Source organism: Triticum dicoccoides, chromosome 6A, assembly GCF_002162155.2.
Source record: "Triticum dicoccoides isolate Atlit2015 ecotype Zavitan chromosome 6A, WEW_v2.0, whole genome shotgun sequence".
NCBI lineage: Eukaryota > Viridiplantae > Streptophyta > Magnoliopsida > Poales > Poaceae > Triticum > Triticum dicoccoides.
In genome coordinates this window covers 204,928,373-204,942,791 of record NC_041390.1, presented here as the reverse complement: position 1 = coordinate 204,942,791, position 14,419 = coordinate 204,928,373, and the positions used below count along the sequence as shown (strand labels likewise).

At 43.5% G+C, this 14,419-nt stretch overlaps 1 protein-coding gene across 3 annotated transcripts in view; it reads right to left on the bottom strand.

Moving 5' to 3' along the window:
- Window positions 1-12,131: 12,131 nt before the first annotated feature.
- LOC119316604 (RNA-binding protein cabeza-like) overlaps window positions 12,132-14,419 on the bottom strand; it is a 7,485-nt gene continuing 5,197 nt past the window's right edge. The window contains exons 1-4 of one of the 3 annotated variants that reach the window (XM_037590957.1): window positions 13,774-13,905; window positions 13,128-13,593; window positions 12,585-12,683; window positions 12,132-12,497 (exon numbers count right to left, since the gene is read on the bottom strand). In XM_037590957.1, coding sequence (XP_037446854.1) covers window positions 12,491-12,497; window positions 12,585-12,683; window positions 13,128-13,588 — 567 coding nt within the window. In that variant the 5' untranslated portion in view covers window positions 13,589-13,593; window positions 13,774-13,905 and the 3' untranslated portion in view covers window positions 12,132-12,490. Of the gene's footprint in view, window positions 12,498-12,584; window positions 12,684-13,127; window positions 13,594-13,773; window positions 13,906-14,419 lie in introns of those variants that run through there. The other 2 variants (XM_037590959.1, XM_037590958.1) reach the window with 2 other exon arrangements.

Below are 14,419 nucleotides of genomic sequence, written 5' to 3'. Positions count from 1 at the left end.
AACTCTTGGACAGCATCAAGGCCTACTTGAATAAAAGTTTTTCAATGAAGGACCTTGGAGAAGCTGCTTATATATTAGGCATCAAAATCTATAGAGATAGATCAAGACGCCTCATAGGTCTTTCACAAAGCACATACCTTGATAAGATATTGAAGAAGTTCAATATGGATCAATCCAAGAAAGGGTTCTTGCCTGTGTTACAAGGTGTGAAATTGAGCTCAGCTCAGTGTCCGACCACGGCAGAAGATATAGAAGAGATGAGCGTCATCCCCTATGCCTCAGCCATAGGTTCTATTATGTATGCCATGCTGTGTACCAGACCTGATGTTAACCTTGCCGTCAGTTTGGTAGGAAGGTACCAAAGTAATCCCGGCAAGGAACACTGGACAGCGGTCAAGAATATCCTGAAGTACCTGAAAAGGACTAAGGAAATGTTTCTCGTTTATGGAGGTGACGAAGAGCTCGTCGTAAAGGGTTACGTCGATGCTAGCTTCGACACAGATCTGGATGACTCTAAGTCACAAACCGGATACGTGTATATTTTGAATGGTGGGGCAGTAAGCTGGTGCAGTTGCAAGCAAAGCGTCGTGGCGGGATCTAGATGTGAAGCGGAGTACATGGCAGCCTCGGAGGCAGCACATGAAGCAATATGGGTGAAGGAGTTCATCACCGACCTAGGAGTCATACCCAATGCGTCGGGGCCGATCAAGCTCTTCTGTGACAACACTGGAGCTATTGCACTTGCCAAGGAGCCCAGGTTTCACAAGAAGACAAGGCACATCAAGCGTCGCTTCAACTCCATTCATGAAAATGTTCAAGATGGAGACATAGAGATTTGTAAAGTACATACGGACCTGAATGTAGCAGATCCGTTGACTAAACCTCTCCCTAGAGCAAAACATGATCAACACCAGAATTCCATGGGTGTTCGATTCATCACAATGTAACTAGATTATTGACTCTAGTGCAAGTGGGAGACTGTTGGAAATATGCCCTAGAGGCAATAATAAAAGCATTATTATTATATTTCCTTGTTCATGATAATTGTCTTTATTCATGCTATAATTGTGTTATCTGGAAATCGTAATACATGCGTGAATAACAGACATCAACATGTCCCTAGTGAGCCTCTAGTTGACTAGCTCGTTGATCAACAGATAGTCATGATTTCCTGACTATGGACACTGGATGTCATTGATAACGAGATCACATCATTAGGAGAATGATGTGATGGACAAGACCCAATCCTAAACATAGCACAAGATCGTATAGTTCGTTTGCTAGAGTTTTCTAATGTCAAGTATCTTTTCCTTAGACCATGAGATCGTGTAACTCCCGGATACTGTAGGAGTGCTTTGGGTATGCCAAACGTCACAACGTAACTGGGTGACTATAAAGGTAGACTGCGGGTATCTCCGAAAGTGTCTGTTGGGTGACATGGATCAAAACTGGGATTTATCACTCCGTATGACGGAGAGGTATCACTGGGCCCACTCGGTAATGCATCATCATAATGAGCTCAGAGTGACCAAGTGTCTGGTCACGGGATCATGCATTACGGTACGAGTAAAGTGACTTGCCGGTAACGAGATTGAACGAGGTATTGGGATACCGACGATCGAATCTCGGGCAAGTAACATATCGATAGACAAAGGGAATAGCGTACGGGGTTGATTGAATCCTCGACATCGTGGTTCATCCGATGAGATCATCGTGGAGCATGTGGGAGCCAACATGGGTATCCAGATCCCGCTGTTGGTTATTGACCAAAGAGTCGTCTCGGTAATGTCTGCTTGTCTCCCGAACCCGTAGGGTCTACACACTTAAGGTTCGGTTACGCTAGGGTTGTAGGGATATGTATATGCAGTAACCCGAATGTTGTTTGGAGTCCCGGATGAGATCCCGGACGTCACGAGGAGTTCCGGAATGGTCCGGAGGTAAAGATTTATATATGGGAAGTCATGTTTCGGACATCGGGACAAGTTTCGGGGTTATCGGTATTGTACCGGGACCACCGGAAGGGTCCCGGGGGTCCACCGGGTGGGTCCACCTGCCCCGGGGGGCCACATGGGCTGTAAGGGGGTGCGCCTTGGCCTAATGGGCCAAGGGCACCAGCCCCACATAGGCCCATGCGCCTAGGGTTTAAGGGGGCAAGAGTCCTAGGAGGGTAAGGCACCTCCTAGGTGCCTTGGGGGGAGGGAAAACCCCCCTTGGCCGCCGCACCCCCTAGGAGATTGGATCTCCTAGGGCCGGCCACCCCCCTTTGGCACCCCTATATATAGTGGGGGAGAGGAGGGACTTCATACCTGAACGCCCTGGCCTTTGGTTGCCTCCTTCTCCCTCCTCAACACCTCCTCCACCTCCATAGTGCTTAGCGAAGCTCTGCCGGAGTACTGCAGCTCCATCAACACCACGCCGTCGTGCTGCTGCTGGTGCCATCTCCCTCAACCTCTCCTCCCTCCCTTGCTGGATCAAGAAGAGGAGACGTGGCTGTTCCGTACGTGTGTTGAACGCGGAGGTGCCGTCCGTTCGGCGCTGGTCATCGGTGATTTGGATCACGTCGAGTACGACTACATCATCACCGTTCTTTTGAACGCTTCCGTGCGCGATCTACAAAGGTATGTAGATGCATCTGATCACTCGTTGCTAGATGAACTCCTAGATGATCTTGGTGAAACGAGTAGGAAAATTTTTGTTTTCTGCAACGTTCCCCAACATTACAATCATTGAAATGGCATTGTATGAGACTCGTATATTGGAGTACTATTTTGATATTAATATGCAATGGAAGATAAACATATGGACCTCAATGCACTTGACATTATTTACATTCTTGATCTCATCGCAAGCAATCTATATTGCAGACTCGACGGCGATCTTCGACATTATTGTACATAGTTGATTTCTTCAGTTGTGTGCCCTGTAGAGCGTAGAATTATCGCACTCGACTATCCATCATTGTCCGTCTGTGTGACTTTGACCTCATCACCCACGGGTAAACTTATTGTCGAACGTGTGTGCTACTTTAAGTCATTCCACACACTTCATTTTTGCAAAGCTTTTGCCAATAAACGCCCATGATTGGCCCATCTTCTAGCCGACACGTGGCCAAACGAGCTGGGCGGGAAGCTTGCGCGATTGCGTGCGGTAACCTATGCGGTTGCACGGGAACATGCTTACAAACAATACATTTGGCGCCTCTTCGAGCCCACACGTGGTAAAATGAAATGCGTGTGGGGTGCTCAAGCATGCACTGAAATCCTCCACTAGGAACGTGGTGACAAGACGTGATGATTACAGGTCGTGCGGCTCCCATTTATTACAGCGTCCATTTAACCCTCGTGTCTCTTCAACCTTCCGATCGCATCCCAGTATTGCAAGAAGCACACCCACGACAACAAATACAAAGAGTGTATCATGCGGCTCCAACGGCGCTCTCAGCGGTTGCCGGCAACGAGCGGCGGTTCACCATGCATGTTGTAGTGGATACCTAGAGAAGGTTAACGGATCTCTCGATAGTGTACACCAACAATCCGATATGGGTGGAGAACTCCATCCACACTATGGAGTTGTTGCTTGCTGCGGAGAAGTACAAGGTGGTCGGGTTCGACCTCGAGTACACCCGCTAGTGACGGTTCTCGTCACAAGGTCGCCGTCACCCATATGTGTGTGGGCAATCACGTCCTTCTCTACCACTACTACCTGGCCACAAGGCCTTGCAGGCGTTTTGCCAGGTTTGTCAACAGCCCCCACTACAGGTTCGCTACAGTGGACATCACCAACAATGTAAAGGTACTCAAGAATTTGGGCATTGCCTGCCAGAATCTTGTCGACATCCAGGGCCAATACAAGATCTGGTGCAGCAAGAAGCATGAGAAGAGGACTCGCTGGTTCACCTCACCGAATCTATCATCGACCCCTACTACAGGGAGATGAAGGATTCCTGTAATAAGAACAAGTGTGCTTGGATAGAGAAACTCGACGAAGCTCATGTCGTGTATACGACCGATGCGTACACGAGCTACGAGATGTACATGAGGATCATTGAATGAGGAAGTGCCTCCTTCTTCCCCAAAACAACCAAGGATGCAGCCAGAAGCATAGCAATGGCAAGCATTGTCACAACAAGAAGTAGATGATTAGATGATCATTTCTTCTAGTTTAGTATGCATGTAATTGTTTACTTTGGTGTGTGCAAATGTTAAGTGTGTAGTCACTTACGTAATTGGATGTTTAATTTGGTTATGCAACCATGTTCTTATAAGTATATATGTTGTTCTTCTATAGACAGAGCAAATCACATCGCACGCGGGCTAAAGTAGGGAACCCATCGGTGATGATTTCATCAATCGCTAACAATTGTATACCAGCAAGCGTTTTCCCACAACACACACGGCTTATTAGTAGGAATTGTCTGTGTTATTATCGGTCTTCCCACACATTTCGGATTACTGAAATGTCTGCCACATATCATACACATATTATTAAATTGACTCATTTGTCTTTATTTTGGCTCATCCCAAATAGTTCATCCGAGTGAATTGTATGATGTCTATCACACACACACCTTGATTTGGCTGACTATTTCTGTTGTGTTGGCTAATCACAAACAGTTCATCCGAGTGAACTGTATGCTGTATATCGCATACACCTTGATCTGGATGACCATTTATGTTGTTCTGGCTCATCACAAACAGTTCGTATAGATCAACTGTATGCCACGTATCGCACACACAACTCTAATTTGAATCGTGTTGGATGTCTCCGCCATCGCACACAGTTCGTCTTATTGGTAATAGTTTTATTACGATATTGTTTGTGATTCATGCATCGCACATAGTTTGGTTGAAGGGTCTCTGATTCATGTGTCGTGTTAGCAACATCCTGCAATAGTGATCACACATAATTTCAAAGGGTGGATTGCAATCAGGTGGTTGAACAATGGGTGCAGTTATTAGGGCTTTCTTAAGTATTTTAAAGGCTTCTATGTAATCATCATGAAAAACAAAATGGAACATATTTTTCAAGAGATTAGTAAGTGGCCTAGAAATTTTAGAGAAGTCCTTAATAAACCTTCTATGGAAACCAGCATGACCAATACCTTTAATATCTTTAGGAAATGACAATTTCTCAGTTGCATCAACTTTAGATTTATCTACTTAAATGCATCTTTCATAAATTTTATGACCAAGGACTATATCTTCATTCACCATAAAGTGGCACTTCTCCCGATTCAAGATGAGGTTAGTCTATTCACATCTCTGCAAAACTTTATCAAGATTGCTCATACAGTCATCAAAAGAAGTACTGTAAATGGAAAAATCATCCATGAATACCTCAATAATCTTCTCATAGAAATTAGAGAATATAGTGGTCAACATCATTGAAAAGTAGCAGGTGCAATACATAAACCAAAAGGCATATGTTTATAAGCATAAGTTCCAAAGGGACAAGTAACAGTAGTTTTCTCTTGATCTTCTTGTGACACAGGTATTTGAGAGAAACCAGAGTATCCGTCTAGGAAACAAAAGTGTGTATGCTTAGATAATCTTTCTAATATTTGATCAACGAAAGGCAAAGGATAATGATCTTTCCTAATAGCTTAATTTAATTTCCTAAAGTCAATTACCATCCAATAACCGGTTACAATTCTTTCTGGGATAAGCTCACTTTTATCATTAGGAACAACAATGATGCCACCTATCTTAGGGACACAATGAACAACGTTTACCCATCTTCTGTTAGCTATAAGATAGATTGTATCTACCTCTAGAAGCTTTAATATTTCTATTCTTACCACATCCTTCATCTTGGGATTCAAGCGTCATTAATGATCGACAACTGGTTTAGCATCAGGCTCCATATTAATCTGATGCTAGTGCAGAGTGGGGCTGATACCCTTAAGATCATCAAGAGTATATCCAATTGTAGCACGATGCTTCCTCAAAGTTTTCAATAATCTATTTTCTTCATGCACTAAAAGGTTAGCATTGATAATAACAAGATATTTTTATTTTCATCAAGATAAGCACATTTTAATGTATTTGGGAGTTTCTTTAATTCGAACAAACGATCACACTTAGGTGGAAAAGGATCTCCCAAAGTTTCAACAGGTAAATTATGCTTAAGGATAAGTGCTTGCCTAAATAATATTTCATCAATTTCATTTATTGCATTCATATGAATATCATTTTCATGGTCTAGCAAATACTGTTCTAAGGGATCAGTAGGAGGTATGACAATAGAGGAAAGACCAATAATATCATCTTTATTAGATAAATCTTTATCATGAGGTTGTCTATTAAACTTGGAGAAACTAAATTCATAAGATACGTCACCAAACTTAACCTTGACCTTTTCTTTGATCCAAGTATTAAGAAATCAGTAGGATATTTAATCTTACCATACAATACTTCAACATCTCTGACAATCCCAGGTGGTGAAATAGTGTCTGCAATTGCAAGCTTAATAGTAACATCAATCTCTTCTATTTCTACTGGTGCAATATCGTGCATGACTTTTCGATACAGACAAAAAAGAATAGAACTTATACTAGCACCATATCACATAAACCATGATAGAAATGATCTCCAATCTTCACAGAAACAATAGACATGCCAACAACTTTCTTATTCTTATCTAACTTATCTTGCTCAGTTCTGACTTGTTTAGCAATCCTAGCAGCTTCCTCAAAGAAATAAATAACATGCCCATCAATATTACAACCAAGAGATCTTTAACTATTGCAATAGAAGGCTCTACCTCAAGGTTGTCAGAATCGTGATTTTGTTGTATGATTCTACAACTTTACGATCCAAACTAACCCCTCTGATTCTACGATGTTGGTCTGTAGAATCTACGTTTCTATGATCCTTATAGTTAAGATTCTACGATCTGTGATCTTACCATCCGAACACTGATCTGACTCAGAATCATGATTCTGACAACCTTGCTCTACCTAAATTTTTGAAGAGGGTTTACGTGTTTTAATATTACTCTTATGAATCACAGTTGTATCCTTAGCATGTTCCTTAATCCTAACAGGGAAAAGAGGTTTATCAATATAAGTAGTAGGCACAACTGGATTAGCAGTATAAGCAATTGTTTCAGTTTTAGCAATAGTTGGTTCTTCACAAATATTTTCAATAGGTGGATGAAATTTAAACCACTTCTCCGTGGAGAGATCAACATGAGCAGCAAATGATTCACAAAATGTAGCTACTATGTCAGAGTCAAGTCCATATTTTGCACTAAGCTCATGAAAAACATCCGTTTCTACAAAAGAATTAACACAATCAAATTCAAGATTTATGTTGGACTCGTTACCTTTGTTGATTTCCCAATCTTAGTTGCCTTTAATTCTCTCAATAAGATCCCATTTGAATTCAATACTTATATTTTAGGAAGAACCAGCGAAAAAAGAATCAACATTATTTTATCATTATTAGAAAGCCGAGCATACAATCTTTGCATGATCATATCTCTCGGCAGCTCATGATTGGGGCATGTATGCATCATGTCCCTAATCCTCCCCCAATCTTGAGCGATACTTTATCCTTCACGAGGCCAAAAATTATATATATAATTACGATCACGATAAACCAAGTGCATAGGGTAATTTTTTTGATGGAATTCCAGCTTCAATTGGTTCCAGTCCCATGTTTCGGGTTCATCCAATATCCTATGACATTCCAATGCTCTTCTCTTCAGATATAAAGGGAATAATTTCTACTTAACTCCATCCTTTGGTAAACCTGCAACCTTGAACAATCCACAAATTTCATCTATATAGATTAAGTGCATATCAGGATGTATTGTTCCATCTCCTACATAGGGATTAGTAGGCAGTTTTTCCATAATACCATAAGGGATTTCATAATAAATATTTTCAGTAGGTTGAGTAGTGGCTCTTACCACTTCCGGACGAGGTGAAGATACCCCGAATAAGCCCCTCAAAGGATTATCTTCCATAGTGACAAGTGAAGGCAAAATTCAGCACGTAATATAAATGTTTCCTTACCAAGTTCCACTTACAAAAAGTGCTTCACTCCCCATTAACGGTGCCAGAGAAGAACCTTGATGACCCACAAGTATAGGGGATCAATCGTAGTCCTTTCAATAAGTAAGAGGTTGGGCATCTTGGTTTCCATGAAGATGGGAAATAGTTCAATGATATTTTAATTAATGTTTATGTGTCTAAGTTCACTTCGATGTGTTTATTTAAAAATTCCCCTTGGTTTTTTAAGTGTCATCTTGGTTGTTTCCCATCTTGGTTGTTTATGTGTCATTTCGAGGGATATATATTTTAATTAATGTTTATGTGTCATTTTGGTTGTTTCATTCTTTTGATTAAAATGGCATAAACAAGGAGAATACTTATGATTTTTTTTATTTTCCCCGGAAGGAGGATATACCCCCGGCCTCTGCATGCATTAGAAGATGCACACATTCATATTATTAGTTATTGAAAAAATGCCAAGCAAAGCTAGGCATCGAGACCGATCAAATCGTTGAACAAAATAATAAACGAAGAAGAAATTCCGGGGCCATCCGCATACCGCATATATAGGACACACATCACGTCAGCCTCTCCTAATCCCACCACAATACCTGGAAGCTATATAGTAGCAGCAAAGTACACATCACACCAAGACAATGCCTTCAAGAAGGAACCGTCGCTCACATGCTGATATTGGCCGGTCCAACCAGATGTTAGAGCTATCACCCTTGAAGAAGGCTTTGAACCAACATCTTGAACAAGGTAACAACATGTGTACGTCAACATTGCCTGATCTAGCCATAGGCTAGGTCATGAGTTTTCACACGAAGAGAGAACTGAGACCTTGCAAGTTTCACTTGAAAATCTTTCAATGCCCAAAGAGCATGGTTAAAAAATTATACTAGGTTCAACGCTATTTAGGAATATGAGACATTTGTATTGAATGATTTATGTAAAAAGTACTCCCTCCATTTCATAACATAATGCATTTTTTTAAAGTCAAACTTTGAGCAAGTTTATAAAGAAAGCTATTTATACCTACATTGCCAAATATATAAAAATATGAAACTACATCTTACAATGAATCTTTTTTTCTTTTCTTTTTTTTCTTTTTTTTCCTTTTTTTCTTTTCTTTTTTTTCTTTTTTTTGGTGAAATGGTGGTGGAAACTTGAGATGAAACAAGGGCTTTGGCAAGATATTATTAGAGCTAAATATTTTGGTAGAGATACGGTAGCCTCGATTAAGGGGAGAATCAATGACTCTCCATGCTGGAAGGCCATTATGAAAGTGAAAGATTTATATATGGTTGGGAGGAAAGTAGTCGTGCATTCTGGTAACATAGCTAGGCTATGGACTGATCCAGTTGGCGACCAAGCTCCATTTGCTGAACAATTTCCTCAACTTTTTGCCATCTGCAATAATCCTGATTGTGTCGTGAAGGATTGTTTAGATGCTAACCCTATCACCTTCTTCCGAAGGAGGTTGAACTCTGAACTTAATGAGCAATGGAAGAAAATGGTCTTGACGGTTAGGGAAACCTGTGTATCTACGAAAAGTGATAGTATCAAATGGGGGCTGGGTCCCAAGCCTTATTATACCACTAAAGCCCTATATACCTACCTGGAAAGAAACATTGCTGGTTGCGATTACCGCTGGATATGGGAAGCACGTATTCCTTTGAAAATTCAAATTTTCATGTGGCAGCTATCGCAAGATGCGGTGCTATCCAGGGATGTGATGAAACGCCGAGGATGGAAGGGGGAACCCAACTGTTCCTTTTGTGGGGAGAGGGAAACTTCCCAGCATCTCTTTTTCGCTTGCCCCGTTGCCAGAGTTACCTGGAGAGTAGTTGGGTGCATGTTTGGCACAGACCTATGCCCTAACAACTTGTGGCAGGCTTTTGTTTGGTGTTATACTTTTTTCCCGGGTGGCGATGTCTTTTATACGGTGGGCATTGCAGCTCTATGTTGGGCTATTTGGACCTGCCGCAATCGAGCTACTTTTGAGCACACCCCTCTCAAAACCCCGTTTGAATGCATTTTTTCTACATGTGCACTTCTTTGTTACTGGGCGGGACTGATGAAGCAGGAGGACGCGGCGAGTCTAAGGGCTGGAGGAGCTTTGCTGAAGAACAATGCGTCTCACATGATGAGGATCTGCGCAACGGCGCACCAGGATGGAGGAGTGCGTTGAGAAAGGAGATCGAGAAGACGGAAGATGATCTGCTGCGACTTTTGCTTTATCGCTTTTGATCGAGATACCTCCTGCGTGAGGTTGCCGTGGAGCATGTTGCTCTGTTGTGAGCAGTGGTCTTTTGTTAAAACTATGTGTTAGACGTTGGGGTCCTGGATTTATAGTGTCGCCGGGTTTTCGCCCCATGGTGAGTAATCTCGATGGCGAGTGCTCATGGTGGGTTTCCCGGCGATGCTTGAACCCGATTTCCTCTCTCCCGTCCTATTTGCTGAACTTGGTTGTATTTCCGTTATGTTCAAGTAATGGAAAGGGGATTCGCCCGGTTTAAAAAAATGAATCTTTTTTGCGGCTAAAAAAACATTCATTAATTAACCAGAGTCATTACATTCCTGTCGACAAAGAACGTCGACCTCATCAGGGGCACTACGAAGCCATGCAGCTGTTTTGGGAACAAACGGCCCATTTGGGTGAGGGCATGGCTAGCCTTGTTTTGCTCACGTTTGATCAACGTTATTTCATGCGGCCGTCCGGACAGGAGATGCGTGATATCTCCAACCATGGCAGCGACAAGAGGATACATGTTTGACATTTTAGATGTAAATATTTTTTTCCATAAATTTAGTCAAAGTTTGTGAGGGTTGATTCTTACAAAATACTTATATACACTACATTATAAAAAAGATGAAGTATAACAATAACGTTTGAACGTATGGGGCATGCCTTTGTATCATAGATAGGAGGCAGAATTGTTTTTTTCTCTCTTCAAATTCGAACATAATTCCCGTGCAAGTTTTTCAAACTGTTTGTTATAAGTAGTACTCCCTCTGTTCTAAAATAAATGTCTCAATCTTGATACGACTTTATACTAAAGTTAATATGAAGTCGAGACACTTATTTTGAGACGGAGGGAGAGATACTTATTTTGAAACAGATGGAGTATATTACAAGACACGGTATCCCTTTTTTAGAATCCTATAAGTTCAGGAATGCTCGCAAGTAGGCAGTAAAACCATCCGAAAGGGGGGAAACGCATCTTCAGTAGTAGTAGCAGTAGGTTCGAGTTTAGGGATTCAAGTGAACTCCACGATGCCACCCCGCTCCTCCAAAAGCCACTAGTACTAGTCCGTCCTTTGGTGTGGCCATCATCTTGAAAATCCGTGCAATGTGGTGGTCACTCGCCGTCGCGCGCAACTGCAAAGGAGGTCAAGCAACTGGACACGGTGCCTCCAAAGGCAGCGTCTGCAGCAGCGGCAAGGCTTTAGCTACCCCCGGGCCGGGCGGCCGCCTTTGGTTCCTCCTCCCCACGATAAAAGCCATGCATACTACTACTACAAAGAGACAAGGAAACCAAAGGAGAGGCCTAAAGAAAGAAGGAAAGCGGCGAGCCAAAGCTGAGGCCATGTATAAAGCGAGGCGAGGGCGAGATAACCGAAGAAGGCGGGAATCTAGCGGGAGCTGCCGTAGCCAATCCGCTGGACCTGGTGCCGACGCCTCCCGCCGCGAGGGCCGGAAACTTGCCTGGACGAGCGACGCTTTTGACCGGCATCTCTCGCACCTGGCCGGCCGGCACATGCATGCAGGTGCATATGGATATGGCATTGGCCATGGTAAAAGACGACAAGGGCATCCTATGCACTACTGTGACAGTGCGAGACGGGGCATGTCTTTAGCTTGCCGTTGGGCCGCGTGCAGGTTTTCGTGTCGCCGCGAGGAATGTGTTCTGCACGTGCTGAAGCGCGATTTTTGTTACGGTAGTAGATAGAAACGGTGGGTCGTGCATGCACAAATTAAGTTAGCGCGGCGCTGACACTTGCATACACGTGATGCGTTCCGTTTCGTTTTGTTAATTTTTTTTTACGACCAGTTGAGGTTAAAAAAAAATTGTCTCTCCAGAGGAAAAGATAACATGCGAGACGGGTTGCAATGAACATGCGCACATAATCAAATCTCAGCTTAACCGGAATTTAAGACGCAATAGTACTACTAGTCAATAATACTTGTGAAGCAAGCATACGTCTTTGGGTTACATAACTCGAACTGCAAACTTGATGAAAGGAACGGAAATAATAAAACGGTAAACATAGCTAGTCATCATCGATCAGACGGACGGACGGACGGTCCCAAATGGGAAATGACAACCAAATCTAAAACGGGAAGAGACAAAACTAGTAAGCATGCACTCGAGGAGGATTTCTTTGCATTCTACTTTCTTCTTATGATGATGATGATGACGATCGCAGGACACGGACACCCTTTGCTGCTTCTGCTCATCGCCGCCGCCATGGCCTTCCTACACCTCAGTGCCTGCAAATCGATGCACACGATACATGGTTAGAGACCGGGGCATCCAACGCCGAGTCAAGGGGGCATGAAATGGATCTGATAGTTTACAAGAAATTTTCGTATGGCGTGGCGCTACCGGAGTCCCTCGGTGCGTTGCACCTGAAGCACTCCTGCCTGCTGGCGAAGTTGTGCTCGTTGCATCCAGACCTACACAGAGCCAGCAGAAATACAACACCTTTAGCACAAACCAAAATACTTACGGTCTTGTACATAAAGACGACCTACATCTACTAGCTTATCTACTAATTAAACGACAGTCATGTCGGTGAGTGGCACCTACTGAAAATCTATTGCTACTTGTTTTCTCGTGCATTGATATCTTCTTTTTATCAGGAAAAAAGGGACCCGGAAACAGGGGGGAGTGGCAGGGACAGAAGATATATACTACTAGAAGCAAAGGAACGATAGGATAGGCCAAACTACAAACAAAGTATTGTACGGTGTCCGTACCATGTGCAGCATATCCAGACACAAGGAGTAGTAAAAATGATTTTCTACTCTCTACGCATAGTTTAACGTTAAGTCTTAACTACATGAAGCTACCCAAATAAAGGAAAGGACAGGACAGGACAGTGTTTAAGCAACACGCACCTGGTGCAAATCCAGTCGCCAGACTTCCAGCCAGGGCGGCTGGCACGACCACCGGCCGCGCCGGCTCCCATGCCGGCGCCCATGCCACCGACAGCGCCGAAGCCAAAGCCCCTTGAGCGTGACATGTCACCATCAAAGCCACCAGCGCCACCATTGACGGCAGCTTCCTCCTTGAAGGCAGCACACTTGAAGCAGCTGGAGCGGCTGGCGAAGTTGTGCGCCCCGCAGGTGCAGTACCAGTCGCCCGGGCGGACGTCAGAGCCGGCACCAAAGCCGGTACCAAAGGAGGAACCACCCCCGCCACGGCCGCCAAAGTTGGCGTAGTCACCACCAAGAGCACCACCGACGCTGCCACGGTCAGCGGCACTGCGTGGCTCGCTGCAGCGCTGGCATAGGTCCCGGCGACTGAAGTTGAGGTGCTGGCACGACCTGCAGTCCCAGTCTCCTGGCTTCCTGTTCATCTTGCCTGCAATGCCAAATGGATAGTCCGTCAGATACAAGGTGGTATGATCAAACAGAATAACAAAAACAACACACTTGAACAAGCCCAAGTTTGATCTAGTGTCTCGGCCCAGTCAAGAAACATAATCCAACCAAAAACATGTGGCGGGGTGTTTGGACGGACTGGCAGGCGAAGCTAAATTACCGAAGAAAAAGCTTGGATGCTGTGCTGCTGAGCTCCAAGATGAGAAGTGCTGTGAGGTGAAATGGTGATGCAGCAAGGTGCGTATGTGCAGTGGTATTTATAGCGCGTTTGGAGGGGATGCTGAAACCGAGGGTGAGCTATCCTTGTGCCTTTGATTCTAGGTGCGCTTTGGCCCGCGAAGAACAAGGGAATCGCGTAAAACTAGAAAGAAGAGGGGAGTTAAAGAAAAGAAAAGAAGAGAAAGCCATTAAAGGGCAAAAGAATTATAAGGAGTTTGAATGCCTCCTTTAACCTGCATCTGTGCCTGCCTTGGAAACATCTTTTGAGACATGGGGTGGAGGGAAGTGCACTTGCGCGCATTCTTGTGCTTAGGAAATTTAACATGCACAGTTACTGGTTTTTGTTGCATACTGATTATAATATTTTCAACTTTGATGCATCCAGAAGCAAAGGTGTGAAATGGCAAGAGTGGAGTAATATGGAAATTCAGGACAACATCGGCACACCACTGAAAGTGAAACCAAAAAATGCTAATGGATAAATGGAAGTGTTCTACACTAGTTTCAGACCACACTTTTAGTCAAAAAATTCTTTAAATAACACTTCAAACAAGGGAGTTCAACCATTGACAGTTCAAATAAAACTT